Raw genomic sequence first — 16,104 nt, 5'->3', positions numbered from 1 at the left:
AGGATGCCAGACCACTGTTCTTGGGGCCAAGCCTCCCGCAGGGCTGTCCTCTCAAAGGCCAGGAGGTATGCCTCTACATCATCTTCCCGTGTCATTTTCTGCAGCCAATTGCTGGCCCGCATGATCTGTGTCCCATCATGGCCGTGGTTCAGCTATGTAAGGGCCTTTACCTGGTTTACCAGTTGCCGCAACATAGCCCGGTCTTGAGCAGCCTGATCCATCAGCAGGCGATTAGTCTCTTGCTGCAGCCGCACTGCCTCCTGTTGGGCGGCTGCCTGGACACGAGTAGCCTCCTGCTGGGCAGCCGTGGCTTCTCAGTGCCCGCACTGCCTCCTCCATTGTGGTGAAAAAAAATAGATCCACTTCCCTTTTTTTTTTTTTTTTTTCCCCCTTCCAAACACCCTCCTTCTTCCGCCGCGCTGTGGACACCAGATGCCACTTCTGACACCAGTTGTGACAAAGTTCCTGCTGTACCTTGGTGGGTCTTGCGCTTATTGGTGGATTTGCTTGCCTTGGAGCTTCACGGCAGCCCTCAGCTTGGCCGTTTTTCTGAATTCACAGTCCAGGTCGACTCCTCCTCTGTCTGACCAGGAGTTGGGAGGATTTGGGGGAACCCGGGCCCGCCCTCTACTCCGGGTTCCAGCCCAGGGCCCTGTGGACTGCAGCTGTCTGGAGCGCCTCCTGGAACAGCTGTGCGACAGCTACAACTCCCTGGGCTACTTCCCCATGGCCTCCTCCCAACACCTTCTTTATCCTCACCATAGGACCTTCCTCCTGGTGTCTGAAAATGCTTGTACACCTCAGTCCTCCAACAGTCCGCGTTCTCACTCTCAGCTCCTAGTGCCTCTTGCTCCCAGCTCCTCACATGCACACCACAAACTGAAGTGAGCTCCTTTTTAAAACCCAGGTGCCCTGATTAGCCTGCCTTAATTGATTCTAGCAGCTTCTTGATTGGCTGCAGGTGTTCTAATCAGCCTATCTTAATCGTCTCCAGAAGTTTCCTGATTGTTCTGGAACCTTCCCTGTTACCTTTTACCTGGGTAAGGTACCTACTTAGGCTGGGGCTAATATATCTGCCTTCTATTACTCCCCTATAGCCATCTGGCCCGACCCTGTCACACTGTCCTTTCCTTGGGTCTCTTCTCTTCATAGAAATCTTTCCAGGATTCAAGTGCAGTCTTGCTACAAGAGTTAAACTCAGAACATACAGCTTGCTGACCTCATGTTCAGCTACTTTCTAATTACAAATACCAGATCAGCTGTGACTAGAAACTAAGGAAAAGCAGAGTATAAAAGAACTTAGAAGTCACTGCAGAAAAGTTCTTCTATCTCAGTTGTTTCCACTTTTGAATCTCAATTTCTTGGTTTTTATAGTAACAATATCATACTTCTAGACGCAAAACAAGCCACTTTTTGCTTCATCTCAGAATTGACAGGGCCACGGTACTTGAAAGACCAACAATCTAATTGAGGTGGAGGATACACCACTTACTTGCAATATAAACTAGATATTAACACAGGGAATTATAAAAAATGCTAATGTTGGAAGCTAGCAAGCTAGAACTAGGGACTATACATTGAATTATTTATTTTCAGAATTGATTGCAACTTTGCTTAAAATAAGATCTGTCTTCATTAAATTGTAAGTGCACTTATGCTAACTCAGGAAGGCAAAAGTTAAGGAAAACTCAATTCAAGAGGTATTTTGGGCATTAGTGTAAGTAATATCATACCATAAATGGTTAAAGTGCAGTCACTTGTTAGTTCAGCGTGTGGCTAATATCAAACTGATTATTCTTCAGGTAAATAATCACACAAGAATTAAGTGGCTATGTTCAGTGAAATATGAAAAATGGCCAATCCTTTAAGAGGTGAAGTGCTGAATCTTTACAAAAATGTAAGTGTCTTGAATGCCATTAGCACTTTTGCTTAACTAGATAAAAACATTTTTGCCACATAGTGCCAAGTTCTAAAATATTTGTTTTTGTTTTTAAAGCTGCTGTACCTTGGAAGGGAATATCCCAAAGGAGCAGACTACTTTAGAAGCCGTTTGAAGGCAGCTTTCCTAAAAAATAAGGATGTGAAAGATCCAGAAAAAATTAAGCAACTAATTAGTCGTGGAGAATTTGTTATAAAAGAGCTAGAGGCCTTGTATTATCTCAGAAAATACAGGGCTATGAAACAGCGATACTATGAGGATGACAATAAGAATAAGTGATGTGTAATATTATTGACCCTGTGCTTGTAACAATGCAGATTAGTGGCTGGGATGAATGAATAAAAAAGAATGGTTATGTTAAAGGCAATGAGACTTAAATATTTCCAAACCAAAGGACAGATTTGATCACCATGTCAGTGGCTACATTACTACATTTCAAGTGGCTGTTTTAATTATTTGAATATAAAGTTCTGTGGCATGCAGATATGATCTTAAACTGATAGCTTAGAGGCTTTATCCACCATTCTGATCTATCCTGAACTGAAGCTTGATGCACAAAAATGCTCTGACAGAAAGTTAACCTAATTTGGTTCCTCACTTAATTTTCTTCACTGAACAGATGAATTTAAAACTGAATGCAGACCAGATAAGGGCTATGAAAAAAGCTGTCGATTAATCGCAGTTAACTCAGGCGATTAACTCAAAAAAATTAATCGCGATTAATCACATTTTTAATCGCACTGTTATAAATAGAATAGCAATTGAAATTGATTATTTTGGATGTTTTTCTACATTTTCATATATATATATATTGTATTCTGTGTTGTAATTGAAATCAATGTATATTTTTATTACAAATATTTGCACTGTAAAAATGATTAGTATTTTTCAATTCACCTTATACAAGTACTGTAGTGCAATCTGTCGTGAAAGTGCAACTTACAAACGTAGATTTTTTTTGTTACATAACTGCACTCAAAACCGCAACCGTGTAAAACTTCAGAGTCTACAAGTCCACTCAGTCCTACTTCTTATTCAGCCAATCACTAAGCAAACAAGTTTGTTTACATATACAGGAGATAATACTGCCGTCTTATTTATAGTGTCACCAGAAAGTTAGAACAGGTATTTGCATGGCACTTTTGTATCAGACATTGCAAGGTATTTATATGCCAAATATGCTAAACATTTGTATGCCCCTTCATGCTTTAGCCACCATTCCAGAAGACATGCTTCCATGCTGCTGATGCTCGTTAAAAAAAAATGCGTTAATTAAATTTGTGATGAACAGAGTAAAACGGATTTATTTGGGGTTTGGATCCCATTGGGAGCTGGGTATCTGGGTATTGGAGACAGGAGTACCCGCTGAGTGGTTTTCAGTTAAAGCCTGCAGCTTTGGGGATGTGGTTCAGATCCTGGGTCGGTGTTGCAGCTGGCCAGCATGTCTGGTTCAACAAGACAGGGTTCTGGGGTCCCAAGCTGACGGAAAACAAGCTCAGAGGTAGTCTCAGCACATCAGGTGACAGTCACAAGGGAGTCTCTGTGACCGAACTAGTCACACCCGGGAATGGTGGTTGAAGCATGAAGGGACATATGAATCTTTAGTGCATCTGGCATGTAAATGTTTTGCGACACTGGCTACAATAGTGCAATGAAAATGCCTGGTCTCACTTTCAGGTGACATTGTAAACAAGAAGCAGGCAGCAGCATCTCCCATAAATATAAACTTGTTTGTCTGAGCGACTGGCTGAACAAGAAGTAGGACTGAGTGGACTTGCAGGCTCTAAAATTTTACATTGTTTTATTTTTGAATGCCTTATTTTTGTACATCTACATTTGTAAGTTCAACTTTCATGATAAAGAGTTTGCACTACAGTACTTGTATTAGGTGAATTGAAAAATACTATTTATTTTTAATTAAAAGTACTTGCACTGTAAAAAAACAAGTGAGCACTGTACAGTTTGTATTGTGTTGTAATTGAAATCAATATTTGAAAATGTAGAAAACATCCAAAAAATTTAAATAAATGGTATTCTATTGTTTTAAGTGTGATTAATCGTGATTAATTTGTTTGTCAGCCCTAATATGTCATGAAAAAAGTTAAGTGTTTAACATTGACCCAAATTTCTAAATATCATTTTCTTCTGTCCTTTGAGATTAAAATAATACATATTGTTTCCTACTCACCACAAATGAAAACCATTTCAAAAGTCCAATTAGTTTTAAAAAAAATTTAGTGGAGATTGGCTGTGTAGTAGTCCTTTTGGTAAGTTGGCTGAGGCTTTAGCCTCTCTCAGTTCTAAGAAAAATATCACTGTGTGGAAGATGATTAATTATTTAGAGAAACATTGGCTAAGTATTCACACTCAGAATGTGATCCCCTCTAGTTCTAGTCTACTGTGGAAAAATACTATTCTATTTTTTGTAAAGTTTTGCTGTTCCAATGCTGAAATCATGTTCTGTGCTCCTGGTATAGCACTTAAATCATGGCCACTATTCCTGAAACTGTGCCAGTATTGCTAATACAAACCTGTGCCCTAACTGACTTTGCATAGAATAGTGGTATGTGCTTCAGTTCCATTTAACTTCACAGGAAGAGGAGTTAAAGTGAAACTAGTTTTTTAAATTAGATTTAAGTGCACTACTTCAGTGGCTTTGCTGGCGTAGCCACAATATTTACATAATTGGCTTAGGCTTGAAACAAATTGTGTAATATACCATTTTGTCCCTGCCTCGTCTTCATTAAGATTTTACCATGTTAGCTAACATGAGTTATGAACATCTATTTTTTTCCCCTCTAGTGAAGACAAGGTCTCATGGGGACTTGAATAAGAGCTGTTAAGGCTGAAGAGCCTGAGTTAGCGGGGATAAGGAGCAGTCTCTCTCTCAGGCCACCCCTTGTGGCAGCAAAATGAGACATTGCTCATAATAAGCTGCACAGATCTGTGATTCTGTTCTCTTCTTTCTTACATTAAGAATGACATTAACGTTGATATTTAATTCATTACCACTGAGCATCTGAGTTAATACCTCACCAAGTTGAATGGGGCAATTTGCATCTCAGAATTATTCCAGACTTTCTTGCAGGTTACACTTGGTGGAAGGGAGTTAAGCCAATTCAGTTGAGCTAACATGGAAAGGGCATGTTTGAAAGTGATGTCATGAAACATTCCACCTCTAAAAAAAGGGCACCTCAATAAGCAGACACACTCATGGAACAATATCCACGTCAGCTACTCCAGATTCCTCTGTTCCTCAACATTACTAGTTCTCAACCCATCATTTAGAAAGGTCTTTGCAGAAACTTCAAAAGCAAGCAGCAAAGTCACAAGATTAAAATACACAAAGGAAAAATGAAAGTGAAGAAATCATTGCATGTGATCTTCTTACAGGAAGAAAGGGCCCTGTATCTTATTGTTAGTATCTACTAATTTCAGGTGCTCATTTTCAGACTTGTAGGATGGGATTTAAAACTCATTATTGGTCTACTTAGCATTAAGTACCACATTATGTATTTGAAGCACAGCTCCCATTGACTTAGTTACAGCTGACAGGAGTTAGCACTTCTACAGATCAGACCCCAGGGTCTCAAGTCAGGCACCCAGGAAATGAGGAACACAGTATTAGGGACCACCTGTGAAAAATGTGTTTTTAAGTCACTTGACTAGCATCACATGGTGAGTGTGGCAGAAACAGAAATAGAATCCAGTTATTAAGGGCACCATTCAACTGTCTCATCTATGAGGCCATCCTTTCTTTTCTTATAATCCCCTGTCTCATTCACTACACACCTTCTGACTTCTGTAACAAAAGAATCAGAGGTCCTATAGTCTTTTACTACACAACCCTAATTCATCCCCAGAACAGATACATCCTGCGTACGAGTCCGGTGGAAAAATAGTGGTATGTGATCATGTAATTAAGGACTATCATAATACATATACAACCTGAACTCTACCATCACTTCCTCATTTCTGAGTGTTTGACTTTACATTAATAATGTTTTTAATATAAAGGTGTTTGTGTGTAATTTTCTAGGGGTTGTTTTTTTTTAGAAAACTGAAAAAAAAAATTATACCACTTGGCATCACTGACACCCACATGCATCATCAGCAGGGTCAGATCCATTTAGATCCCTTATCACCCTCTCTGGAGACCAGAGGGGTGAGAGACTGAGTGGCTTTCATAGATATCTGCTGAAAATAGATGAATGGTGAGACAGGAATCTTCAGTTCCATTCCATGCTGTGAAGGGGACTGGGCACAGACTTCTGCACATTCTCCCCAAGCTTGACTCCTGTTCAGTCCCCTCCAACCTGCCCTTAGCCCTGTCTCTTACCCAGCTCTGGCTCCTCCTCCCAGTCTCCCCTCCTCAAGCTTCTTATCTCAGTCCCAGTTTCCTTGCACAGCTAGTCCCAACTGGTTCCCAAACTCCTTGTCCAATCTTAGTGTCCTGCCCCTCTCCCCCGGGGCTCCTTTTCGCTACTTTCTTTGTTCAGTAAGTCCCAATTCTCCTCACACACCCTGGATCTTCATCACACGCCCCACCACCGCCGCCATAACCACAGAGTCGTTCAGTTCCAGTCTCTCCCTCCACTCCTCAGCTCTTCATCTGAGCTAACTCTACCCTCCATCCGCTGGCTTCCAGGCCTCCTTCCCCTCATTTCACTCCCCAGCATCATTCTCCTTGTCCAACCAGGCCCAGTCTTTCCCCCTCCACATCCCCTCCAATTCCCTGTCCCATCTTCCCTCCCCCACTCCCAATCCAAAACTACTCTGCCCCTCTGCATTTGAATCAGGCAACATCGAGAGCACAGAAAAGGGGCTTCATGCTCTCATTTCTGGTGCCAAGCTAGCAACAGCCCAGAAATCCAATTGCAGGGAAAGTCCTGCCCAGCCACTGGTTGGAGCACACCAAGTGTGATCAGAATCTTCAGGGAATATAGCCACAAAGCTCTAGCAAGTCTGTGCATGTGTGAATTGTGATTTTTTTTCCCCAAAGGCTTAGAGTCTGGCCACATTTGGGCAGATTTTCACTGGGATAGTAGCAAAACAAGCACCTCTGGCAGAGACCACCTCTGCCAAATTTCTAGTCCCTGCTCCAAAGCACAGGGTCACTAATACAGTTCAGAGAAAAGGTTGCCAGAAATGTTTAAACTTGGGCAAAACAATGTACTTTTCCCTAGCTTCATTCTCGAACAGCTGAACCATTTTGGCTAGAGTTACTAAATAAATAATAAGCAGCAGCAGACACCCAGCATGGAAAATTTCAGCCCAAATTATTTGGCAAAGTTACAAGCAACTGAAAATAGGGTCTTATAGTAATACATGAGCAACAAAGACCTGGACCAGTGTCCTAGAATGTTTTGCCCAAATTTATTCATTACAGCTTTCACAAATTTCAGAGTAGCAGCCGTGTTAGTTTGTATTCACAAAAAGAAAAGGAGTACTAGTGGCACCTTAGAGACTGACCAATTTATTTGAGCATAGTTGATAGATTTCCACTCCATACGGCTAAATGCAGTGCCTTGCATAATGACAGGTTTCAGAGTAGCAGCCGTGTTAGTTGGTTAGTCTCTCAGGTGCCACTAGCTTTCACAAAGGAAAGAGTCACGGGGGGGTGGAAGGTTTTCACAAAAGTTGATGGGCAATCAAAACAGCAAGAGAAATTGAGAGGGGCTGCCAAATAAATGAAGTTCATGGGGTACTTAATTAACTATAGAGATTAGCATTACGTTTACTGGAAGGAGCAATAAATTAAATACCAACAAAAGTTCACAATAACTATTTTTATTACATTACAATAAATAGGAGCAGTACAATTTGACAAAAAATGACAAATTTCAGATCACCTCACAGCACATACTCCTATAAAACATTAAAAAGTTTAAACAGTGGTCATTCTTTTAATTTAAAGTCTGGTTTGACCAATATTCATAGGTCACACAACCAAATGATGGGAAAACTGGATCACACTGCATATGTTCCACATCAAAAAAAGCACAAATGTACAAAATGTGCATGTTTCAGTTTACACTATACAAAAATAGTTAAAATACATTCCAGGTAAACATATTACATTAAGAAATTGTTCTAGTAAGAAGTTGGCACTCAAGAGGAAAAAGCAGAAGTATTTTCAACATGAAAACACAAGACAGTGGAATTATTAGGAAATGTTAGGAAAGATTACTGCCTATGTAGCTTTATGTAGACTTTACAAAAAGAGCCACAGCTTGATGGCCTTAGAAGGAAACAGTTGTATTGCTTGATAGTACTGACAAAAGAATGGAAGTTTATGTAGCAACTTACCTATTAGAGAAATACTATTACAGTAAGAGCATTTTATATGGTGAATTTTTTTTTTTTACATAATCTCAGCCAACCAAGATTGTAGGACACTGTATAGGTTAAAAAAAATCAAAACAGTAAAATTTCAGCTTTCAGTTAATGGATGACCTTTTTTTTTTTTTTTTTTTTAAAAGGTGTTTACCAAAAGTTACATAAAGCTACTATCAGGCATTGGAAATCTAATGTATTAATGTAGTAAGTGAATTCACATGTTCATTTAATAGTTACTATCAGAAAAAGATAGCATCTGGATATGTTCTTGGAAAGCATTTCAAATAGGGAAAGACAGAATAATTATTAGATCAACTTGTGCAAGCTGCAATTCAACATGCCTCACCAAGTCTCTACAAATATTAAGACAAAACTGCACAACAGTGGCAAGGATGAGCGTATTTTGTGAAAGTTAGATCACAAAGACTGGTCTAAACAGTTTTAATATCTATTCAAATGAATTGGTAGTTTAAAGATTAAATTTATTAAAATAAGCTATCTTGGTATAAATACTTTTATACTGATAATTGCATCCACATTTGCAAGCTGCACCAATTTTAGCAAAATCAGTTTTTCTACCAATTTAGTTAAATGGATAAAAACTGTATAGACGAGCCCTAAATTTGCGTGCAGTGTGACTCAGTTACAAAAAGCCATGAGTCTTAAGATTTTATTTCTTCTGTTTGTTCAAGTTACACTATCCACTTCTGCTACGTTCTTCCAATACGTTGATAGTAGTATCTAAAAATATGCAATTAACCAACAAAATCTCAACCTCAAGATGTTTTAAACTTAGAAGTTGCAAATAAAACACTTGCTGTTTACAACATCTACAGGGATTTGTTCCCACTTCCTATTGGTCCTAAATTAGGATGTAACATTATGTTCTCCCACCGCCACCTTTCAGTATTTTTTTTTTGCTTTTTGGCCATATGTATGAAGTATACCCTGCAGCTCGGGAAAGAATTTTTAAAAAAATCAAAAATGCTTTCCCAGCCACACAAAATTTAAGGGTCATGCAGAAATACAGGTAGTATGTTTATTACACCCCTAGCCACCATTGCAGCTCTCCTTCAAATATGGCCACTACTGCTTCCTGTGTAGAAATAAGAGGTCATCTTGCACATGTAGATGTACCTTTGATATTGTACATGTGTACGCTGCTACATGAAAATCCTACTCTGTGAAAAACTCTGTTTAAAAGTTTCAGGGTAACTTGGGAATAACAGTTTTGCCTATCATGACCATTGAAAACTCATGAATCAGGCCCCAACAAATCACAAGGTTTTAAAGACCAATACATGTTGTGTATTATTTGCCTTCTGCTGTTCAGTCATTTAGCATACAGTTGAGTCACATTTTCAAGCTCTTCCCTGCAACTATGAGGGCTAAACACATGAAAAAAGCAAACTAAGATTCTCATGTAAAAACTCAACTCAACTCCAGGAGCGGTGGTCTTAAGAAAAACATCACATTTACTAAATTCACGATAAAAATCACAAGAGTTGGCAACACTAGATAACTGGCTCTCACTTTGGTGCAGACTAACCAAACTATTGCTATACTGCAAATAAAAGCTACTTCAAAATAATGGATTAACTCCAATCAGAAAAATCACAAGAAAACTTAATTACTCTGGGAACAACAACACTGAAAACCTGGTTTCGATGTGTAACAATCTTGACATTTTGTGCCACTAAACAACCATTTAATCTGTGAAACAAAATTAGTATTTCACAAAAATCACAGCAGAACACAAAACAACACTGGTTCTGGAAACCATAATATCAGCTATGCCTACTGAATGTTTGTGAAAATTCTCCATCATCCCCATATTTATGGCATAGTGGATTTCCAACTAATCTGTATGAAGCAGCTGAATTCAAGTGCCATTACTGAATCTAAAGAGGTTACTGGACTTTAAAATGCCTTCCCTATTATACACAAAATGGGCATTTGGAAATATTTAATGCCACTCTTGAAAAAATGGTTCTGACATCTATAAAGCTAGAGGTCCTGACCTCATTCTTAGGACTAAACTCTGAATCAACGTATGAATTAACTTTTGTAAGTGTCTGAATTACTCATTTGTTAAGGCTTTCCAGTATTTCTTAGTAGACACACTGAGGGTGAAATCCTGACTCTACTGAAACTACTTTCACAGATCACGGAATATCAGAGTTGGAAGGGACCTCGGGAGGTCATCTAGTCCAACCCCCTGCTCAAAGCAGGACCAACCCTCAATTTTTTCCCCAGATCCCTAAATGGTCCCCTCAAGGATTGAACTCACAACCTTGGGTTTAGCAGGCCAGTGTTCAAACCAAGAAGTTTGCCAGTTACTTCAGTGGAGCCAGGATTTAACCTTGGGTCTCCTGACACAAAAAGTTAGTGAAAGTCTTAAGAAAAGCATTACAATAGCAAATCAATTTAATTAGAACTTTTACTTTTTCCATTGCCAGATGTGCATTATTGTCTTTTTTTAATTTTTCTTTTTTTTTAATAGAAAAAATATAGTATTTAAGGAGTGACCATGACAAATTGCAGTGAAAAACTTTGTGAAAGTTATATCTTTACATTCATTGAAGTTGATCTGAAATGCTACAAGACTAGATGCCTAGAAGCAGAATCTATAGGAAGACTATAAAGGCTTCTGGTCTCTCAATATTGCAGTCAGTCTAGAATAAAAGAAAACAAGTCGGAAATAAAAATTTCTTACGCTAACAAGTCCTTTTATCCAACCAGATAAAAAACCACAGTAACGATATAAGAGCCTGTGGAGCATTTTCATTATTTTGTTTGCACACAGAACTAAAGTTCACAATTGGTAAGAAAAATAGGAAGTTAGCAGCTTTGCATGCACCAAAAAATCCTAAGAAAATTCTCAGGGTTTATTTGTTTTTCTTCCATGGGCATTGCTAGTTCAAGAACCAACACTCAGGGAATACTGGCACTTAAGAGGAATAAAGCTTCCACTGTCATGTAAAACAAGCATTCAGGTTCATGAAGCAGAAAGAAAATTCAGTAATGCTAAATCAGATGCTAATAATTTAGTGTAATGTACAAAAAATCACTCTCTTAAGTATGCCTTAAGAATAAAGGATAAATTGTATTTACATAATTATACACTTTGTCTTTGTCTTCTTTTTCTTCTTTTTACCATCTTTGCTCATCTTCTCTTTATGTTTTCGGATTTCTCGAACTAATGTATAGAAGGCATCATCGACACCCTGAAAAGAAACATATGTGGCTATAAGACCAAATTAACATGATTTATGTACTCATTTGGGTAGTGTTTGTTTTCATCTGAACATTGCAGGTTCATATTAATGTTGCAGTTTAGTAAGAATATGTATATTGGGTGTTGTGATGAAGTATGCATATTTTTTATAATCAAACTGTAGATTTATTTAATTATTAATTTCTGTACTTTTAGGTGTTTGGGTTCTATAAATACAACAACAGGCACATATGTTGTCACTCAGCAACCTTCACTGGTTTTTGGAAACCTTTTCATTTTTGGAAGTTACCAGGTTAGTGTGGGGTTTTTTTGTTTGTTTTCGTAATATACACATTTTCATTTGCTACACAAGAAAGTGAAGCCCAATTCTCCACTGCATTGTTTTTTATGAATTTACACATGTACAATGTGGGTGTAAAATACTGCTATACCAGGAGTAATAAGCCACACATCTGCAGAAGTGGGTCCAGAAATCGAGCCGTACAGCTAAAACAAAGACTACCACCACTGGAGCTGAAAGAAGTTCTTTATCATCAGATGTAGACCCTTACATCCTAAATTGCAAGCCGCAAATAAAGGGTAACACACATGCACACTGCAAGTTCCTCCTCCCACTGAAGGCAACAGCTAAAAAGCCCTCCCATTGATACCAATAGGAGTAGACTGGGCCCCTTAAAAATAGTACCCGTGCTTAATTACAGTTTTATTCAAATATAGAAGTGTATATGTTTGAGTTGATATAACTATAGGGAAAGTTTGAAGGATAAGCCATTTAAAGAGATCTATCTCAAAAAGCAAATAGTTCCTTCAAACAATTGTGCATTTACAATACATTGTAACAGCTTCAGTACCTGCATACTTCTATGAGAGGATCGTTAACTAGAATAGAATCCTAGCCAGTCTGTACTTCACCAATTCACACAAACATTGGCCATTTCTCCTTACCTCTCAGGGTTTTCACAGCAGAGTGCTCTAATGATGTTTCAGCCTACTTAAGTACATTTACTAGTACACTATGAAATATTCCAAATACAAAATAAACTGTACTGGTCAAAATAAAGTGAAAATAGTATATTATGTTGTGCAGTACCCTAGTTTTTTAAATGTTTGTTCACTTTTTAAAAAATTAGAAATCAAACAATTAATTAGTGAGAATTAGTACTGTTCTGTTGTAACACTCGGACAAATGTTAATATCTGACTTACAAGTATGAAAGACAGTCAGAATAATGGCACAATATGAATCCATAATAACCTATATCTAGGGAAATAATCTGTATCTAGACAAGATACAATGGTGCTGTAGCAGGATATGCAATTTTAAAACGTACATACTACGGTATTAAGTCTCCATTAACCAACAGAGCAAAAAATGTATTACAGTTCGCTGCAAAGGGCCAAAGGATAATCTCATGGTTAGAGTGCTGGATTGCCATCAAGAGCTCTACTTGCCGTTTTCCCACAAACTACACCCTTGAGCCGGAGCAAGATGACCAGTTGGTGCCTCAGTTTCCCCATCAGTAAAATGTAAGGAATACCATCTTCCTCACAGAGGAAGTCATTAACATTTGTAGAGGGTCTAAGATCCTCACAGATGAAAAGTGCTAAATGCAAAGTGTAACAAAACACTGAAACTTTCACAAAAATATTCCACCCCCTTTCTTTTAAGCTATTGTTAAAATAAATGCACAGAAATTAACCCATAAAAAAGTGATATTCAAACAATATTAAGGACCTTAACCTCAAAGAAAGTAAGGAGATTCACAGTTAAGGCTGAAATTCATTCTACTGTGCCTCCTGCAGATATTGCAAAACAGGATAATTTTACATAGTGTGTATTACAAAACCTGTACACTAGGGGGAGACTTAAGTATGGCACTTCAGCTTACAGTATTGAATCCTTTGTTTTGCAGATCAAATCTTAAACAGTTAAGAGAATATTTGCATTAAACTGATTTTGGTTCTGCTGTAAATTCTCTTTAAAGCACCTACTGGCTGATAATTGGGGACACTGTATCAAGACTCAGTTCAAGAATCTTTTAAAGGTGAAAATAAAATAAAGAACCATAAATTCAAAATTAACTTGAAGCCTTATTTTACCTTTCATTTAACCCCAGACACTTACTTTGGCTACCTGTAGAGAAGGAACATTATTTCAAAATTTGGGTTGCAGCACACTGTCCTAGAGTTGAAGGGGAAAGTTATCCAAAGTCCTGCTTTACACAAGACTCCTCGAATAAAGAGTAAGTGACACTAAGCCACTTTCTCAGCAGATCTCCTCAAATGTGCTGGCAAAATTTATGAATTAAAATCAGGCATTCACACATATCTATCCTTTAATGTCTGAGAAATTTCAGGTTATACATATGCAACACGGATACACTTGATGATGTTATAAGAACAGCTAAGGAGGAGCCCCATAAGTCTGGCTAACAGAATATTGCATATGGGAGCATGCAACTATTTCCACAAATCACACAGCCTCTCTGGCCTCCTACTGAAATCTCTCTGTGTACTGGGTTTTAGAATTCTCACTCTAACCTGTGTCTTAAAAGGTGGCATTAGATATTGCTGCCTTTTCTTCAGTCACCTTCAGTATATAGTTTTACTTTATTTAGCTTACTGTTTTAATGAATCGTTGGATTTTTAAAGAAGTATTACAAAAAATTCATCTCTAAAGATTTCAACACTGGGAAGGATTGCTGGATTTATGTACAAATCTGTTAGAATTCTGCCACACAGCATCATCCAGGACCCTGGTCTAAACAATATATGTGCAAAATACAACAGTGTATGATTAAAACAAGAAGGATGATAGTCTTGAAGTGTTTTTGATAGATATACAACTAAGCAGCAGTCACCTTATTCAGTTCAACCGTGAGAAAATTCATTTAGTGCTCTATTCAGCTTAAGTCCTATTTTAAAATTAAAAACAGTCAGTGTTTGGAAGGCTTCCTACTGGCCATACTCCAGAAGGGAGACAACTTAATTCACAATCAGAGAGCCCAGTGTAGGATCATATATCAGCTTCTATCCTGCATTCATACTAAGAAAATGACAATATTTCGACATTGTTTAAGACAAAGTAGTTTAACTGTTAAGTAGCTCAATATCAAAACGCTCCTTTTTCCTATCAACTGGATTCTACCACTAAACTTTGGTTTTGGTTTGTTTTTTTAAAGAGGCCCTAAATCAACTTAGAATACAAAAAGAAGGGTCTAATTGTGTCCCCCTTTCATGTTGGAAGTATACACTACAATTACCATGCAATCATCATTATTGGCTTGCAAATTTGCACATCTTTGGAGTTGGGTGGGAAGGCCATAAAACAACTTTGTTTACAGCCTGAAAATAATTAATGAACCCCTTAAAAGATTAAGTTCAAACAAAGCTTATATATTTGCATTTTTAATAAGACCATCACTGTGTCATCTCACTGCCTAATTTACAGTTAACTTTATGCTCAGATAGGCAATCAACTGTAAAAGAATGCTACTGACTAACATTTTCAAGTGAGGTATCCTTTGTAGGTTTTACATTAGTTAAAACGTTTTGTTCATTTGTCACAGACAAAGTCAGCCAGATGCACGTAGGCGTCTCCTGCTTTATGGCATAACACCAAAGGAATTTTATCCTTCAGGACAGCATCAGCAGGTAGGCATACCAAACCTCCACAAGCTATCTAATTCAAAACAATCATGATTTTTTAAAATCCTAATTTTTTTTTTAAAAGTGTCCCATGATGACCAAGAGGGGAAAAATACATAAACCAGGACAAGTTTCATGAAATAACAAATGTGTTCTGGACCAACATTGCTGGGCTTGGTTGGCTGACAAGAAAGAAAGCACTTGACGTTGCATTTAGTTGCAAACAGTTCTATTGTGAGTTTTCCCAAGGTTCTGGATATCTGCTGAAAGGCTTCAGTCTTTGCGGATCATTCTCCTTGGATCTGCTTAGCCGGTCTGCTGTACAGTTAAGCTGTCCCAGAATAAGTGGAGTCTTACTGAGAGGAGAATATGGGTATGTCTGTCCAGCAAAAAACAAAACATAACCCACACAGCAGCAAGTCTCAGCCTGGGTCTACAGATTTGGGCTCTCAGGGTTTTGGCTACAGCACTAAAAATAGCTGTGCAGACTGAAACCCACCACCCCTACCTGGGCTTGAAAGCCTGAGCCCAAATGTCAGCATAGCTATTTTAGTGCCATAGTAAGAGTCTGTAGAGCCAGGCTCTGAGACTCTCTTCCGGGGGGGGGGGGGAATGTTGATTTTGCCATGTAGACATACTCTAAGAAAGGGCAGCCTCTTAGCAGGGTGGGTTATTTGTGCCACCATGATGATTCAGGTATTCAGCTGCTGATGTGCCATCAGATTTATGAGCACGTTTTCTCCAGCTTAGCCTTCTAAATGCTAAGATTGTTAACATGACTGATCACACCTCAAGGGCATATACGTGGAAGTTATTTTCACTTAATGATCATGTTTCCCTGAACTGAGCTGGCATCCTAGGAGCTCCTCAAACCAAACAGGCTTGCCTCTCAGGCAATTTATATTCTAAGCATTAGGGAGGATAGAACTAGGCATCCAGAA

General features: G+C 38.4%; 2 protein-coding genes across 15 annotated transcripts in view; one reads left to right on the top strand and one right to left on the bottom strand.

Moving 5' to 3' along the window:
* KRAS (KRAS proto-oncogene, GTPase) overlaps nucleotides 1–16,104 on the bottom strand; it is a 67,905-nt gene that overhangs the window by 17,758 nt on the left and 34,043 nt on the right. For 3 of the 6 annotated variants that reach the window (XM_074937436.1, XM_074937449.1, XM_074937444.1), the window contains exon 5: nucleotides 11,393–11,505. In XM_074937436.1, coding sequence (XP_074793537.1) covers nucleotides 11,393–11,505 — 113 coding nt within the window. Of the gene's footprint in view, nucleotides 1–7,768; nucleotides 11,506–16,104 lie in introns of those variants that run through there. The other 3 variants (XM_074937464.1, XM_074937456.1, XM_074937472.1) reach the window with 2 other exon arrangements.
* The window catches only part of ETFRF1 (electron transfer flavoprotein regulatory factor 1), a 45,674-nt gene that overhangs the window by 20,564 nt on the left and 9,006 nt on the right, over nucleotides 1–16,104 (top strand). For 6 of the 9 annotated variants that reach the window (XR_012636114.1, XR_012636117.1, XR_012636115.1 and 3 more), the window contains 2 exons: nucleotides 11,712–11,808; nucleotides 15,085–15,169. Coding sequence is in view for 3 of the 9 variants with exons in the window: in XM_074937484.1 (XP_074793585.1) it covers nucleotides 1,853–1,897; nucleotides 1,997–2,218 (267 nt within the window). In the remaining 6 variants the exon portion in view is untranslated. Of the gene's footprint in view, nucleotides 1–1,802; nucleotides 1,898–1,996; nucleotides 2,578–11,711; nucleotides 11,809–15,084; nucleotides 15,170–16,104 lie in introns of those variants that run through there. The other 3 variants (XM_074937484.1, XM_074937492.1, XM_074937500.1) reach the window with 1 other exon arrangement.

The sequence above is a fragment of the Natator depressus genome, chromosome 1, assembly GCF_965152275.1.
Source record: "Natator depressus isolate rNatDep1 chromosome 1, rNatDep2.hap1, whole genome shotgun sequence".
Taxonomy (NCBI): domain Eukaryota; kingdom Metazoa; phylum Chordata; order Testudines; family Cheloniidae; genus Natator; species Natator depressus.
This window is presented reverse-complemented; position numbering and strand designations above follow the sequence as displayed.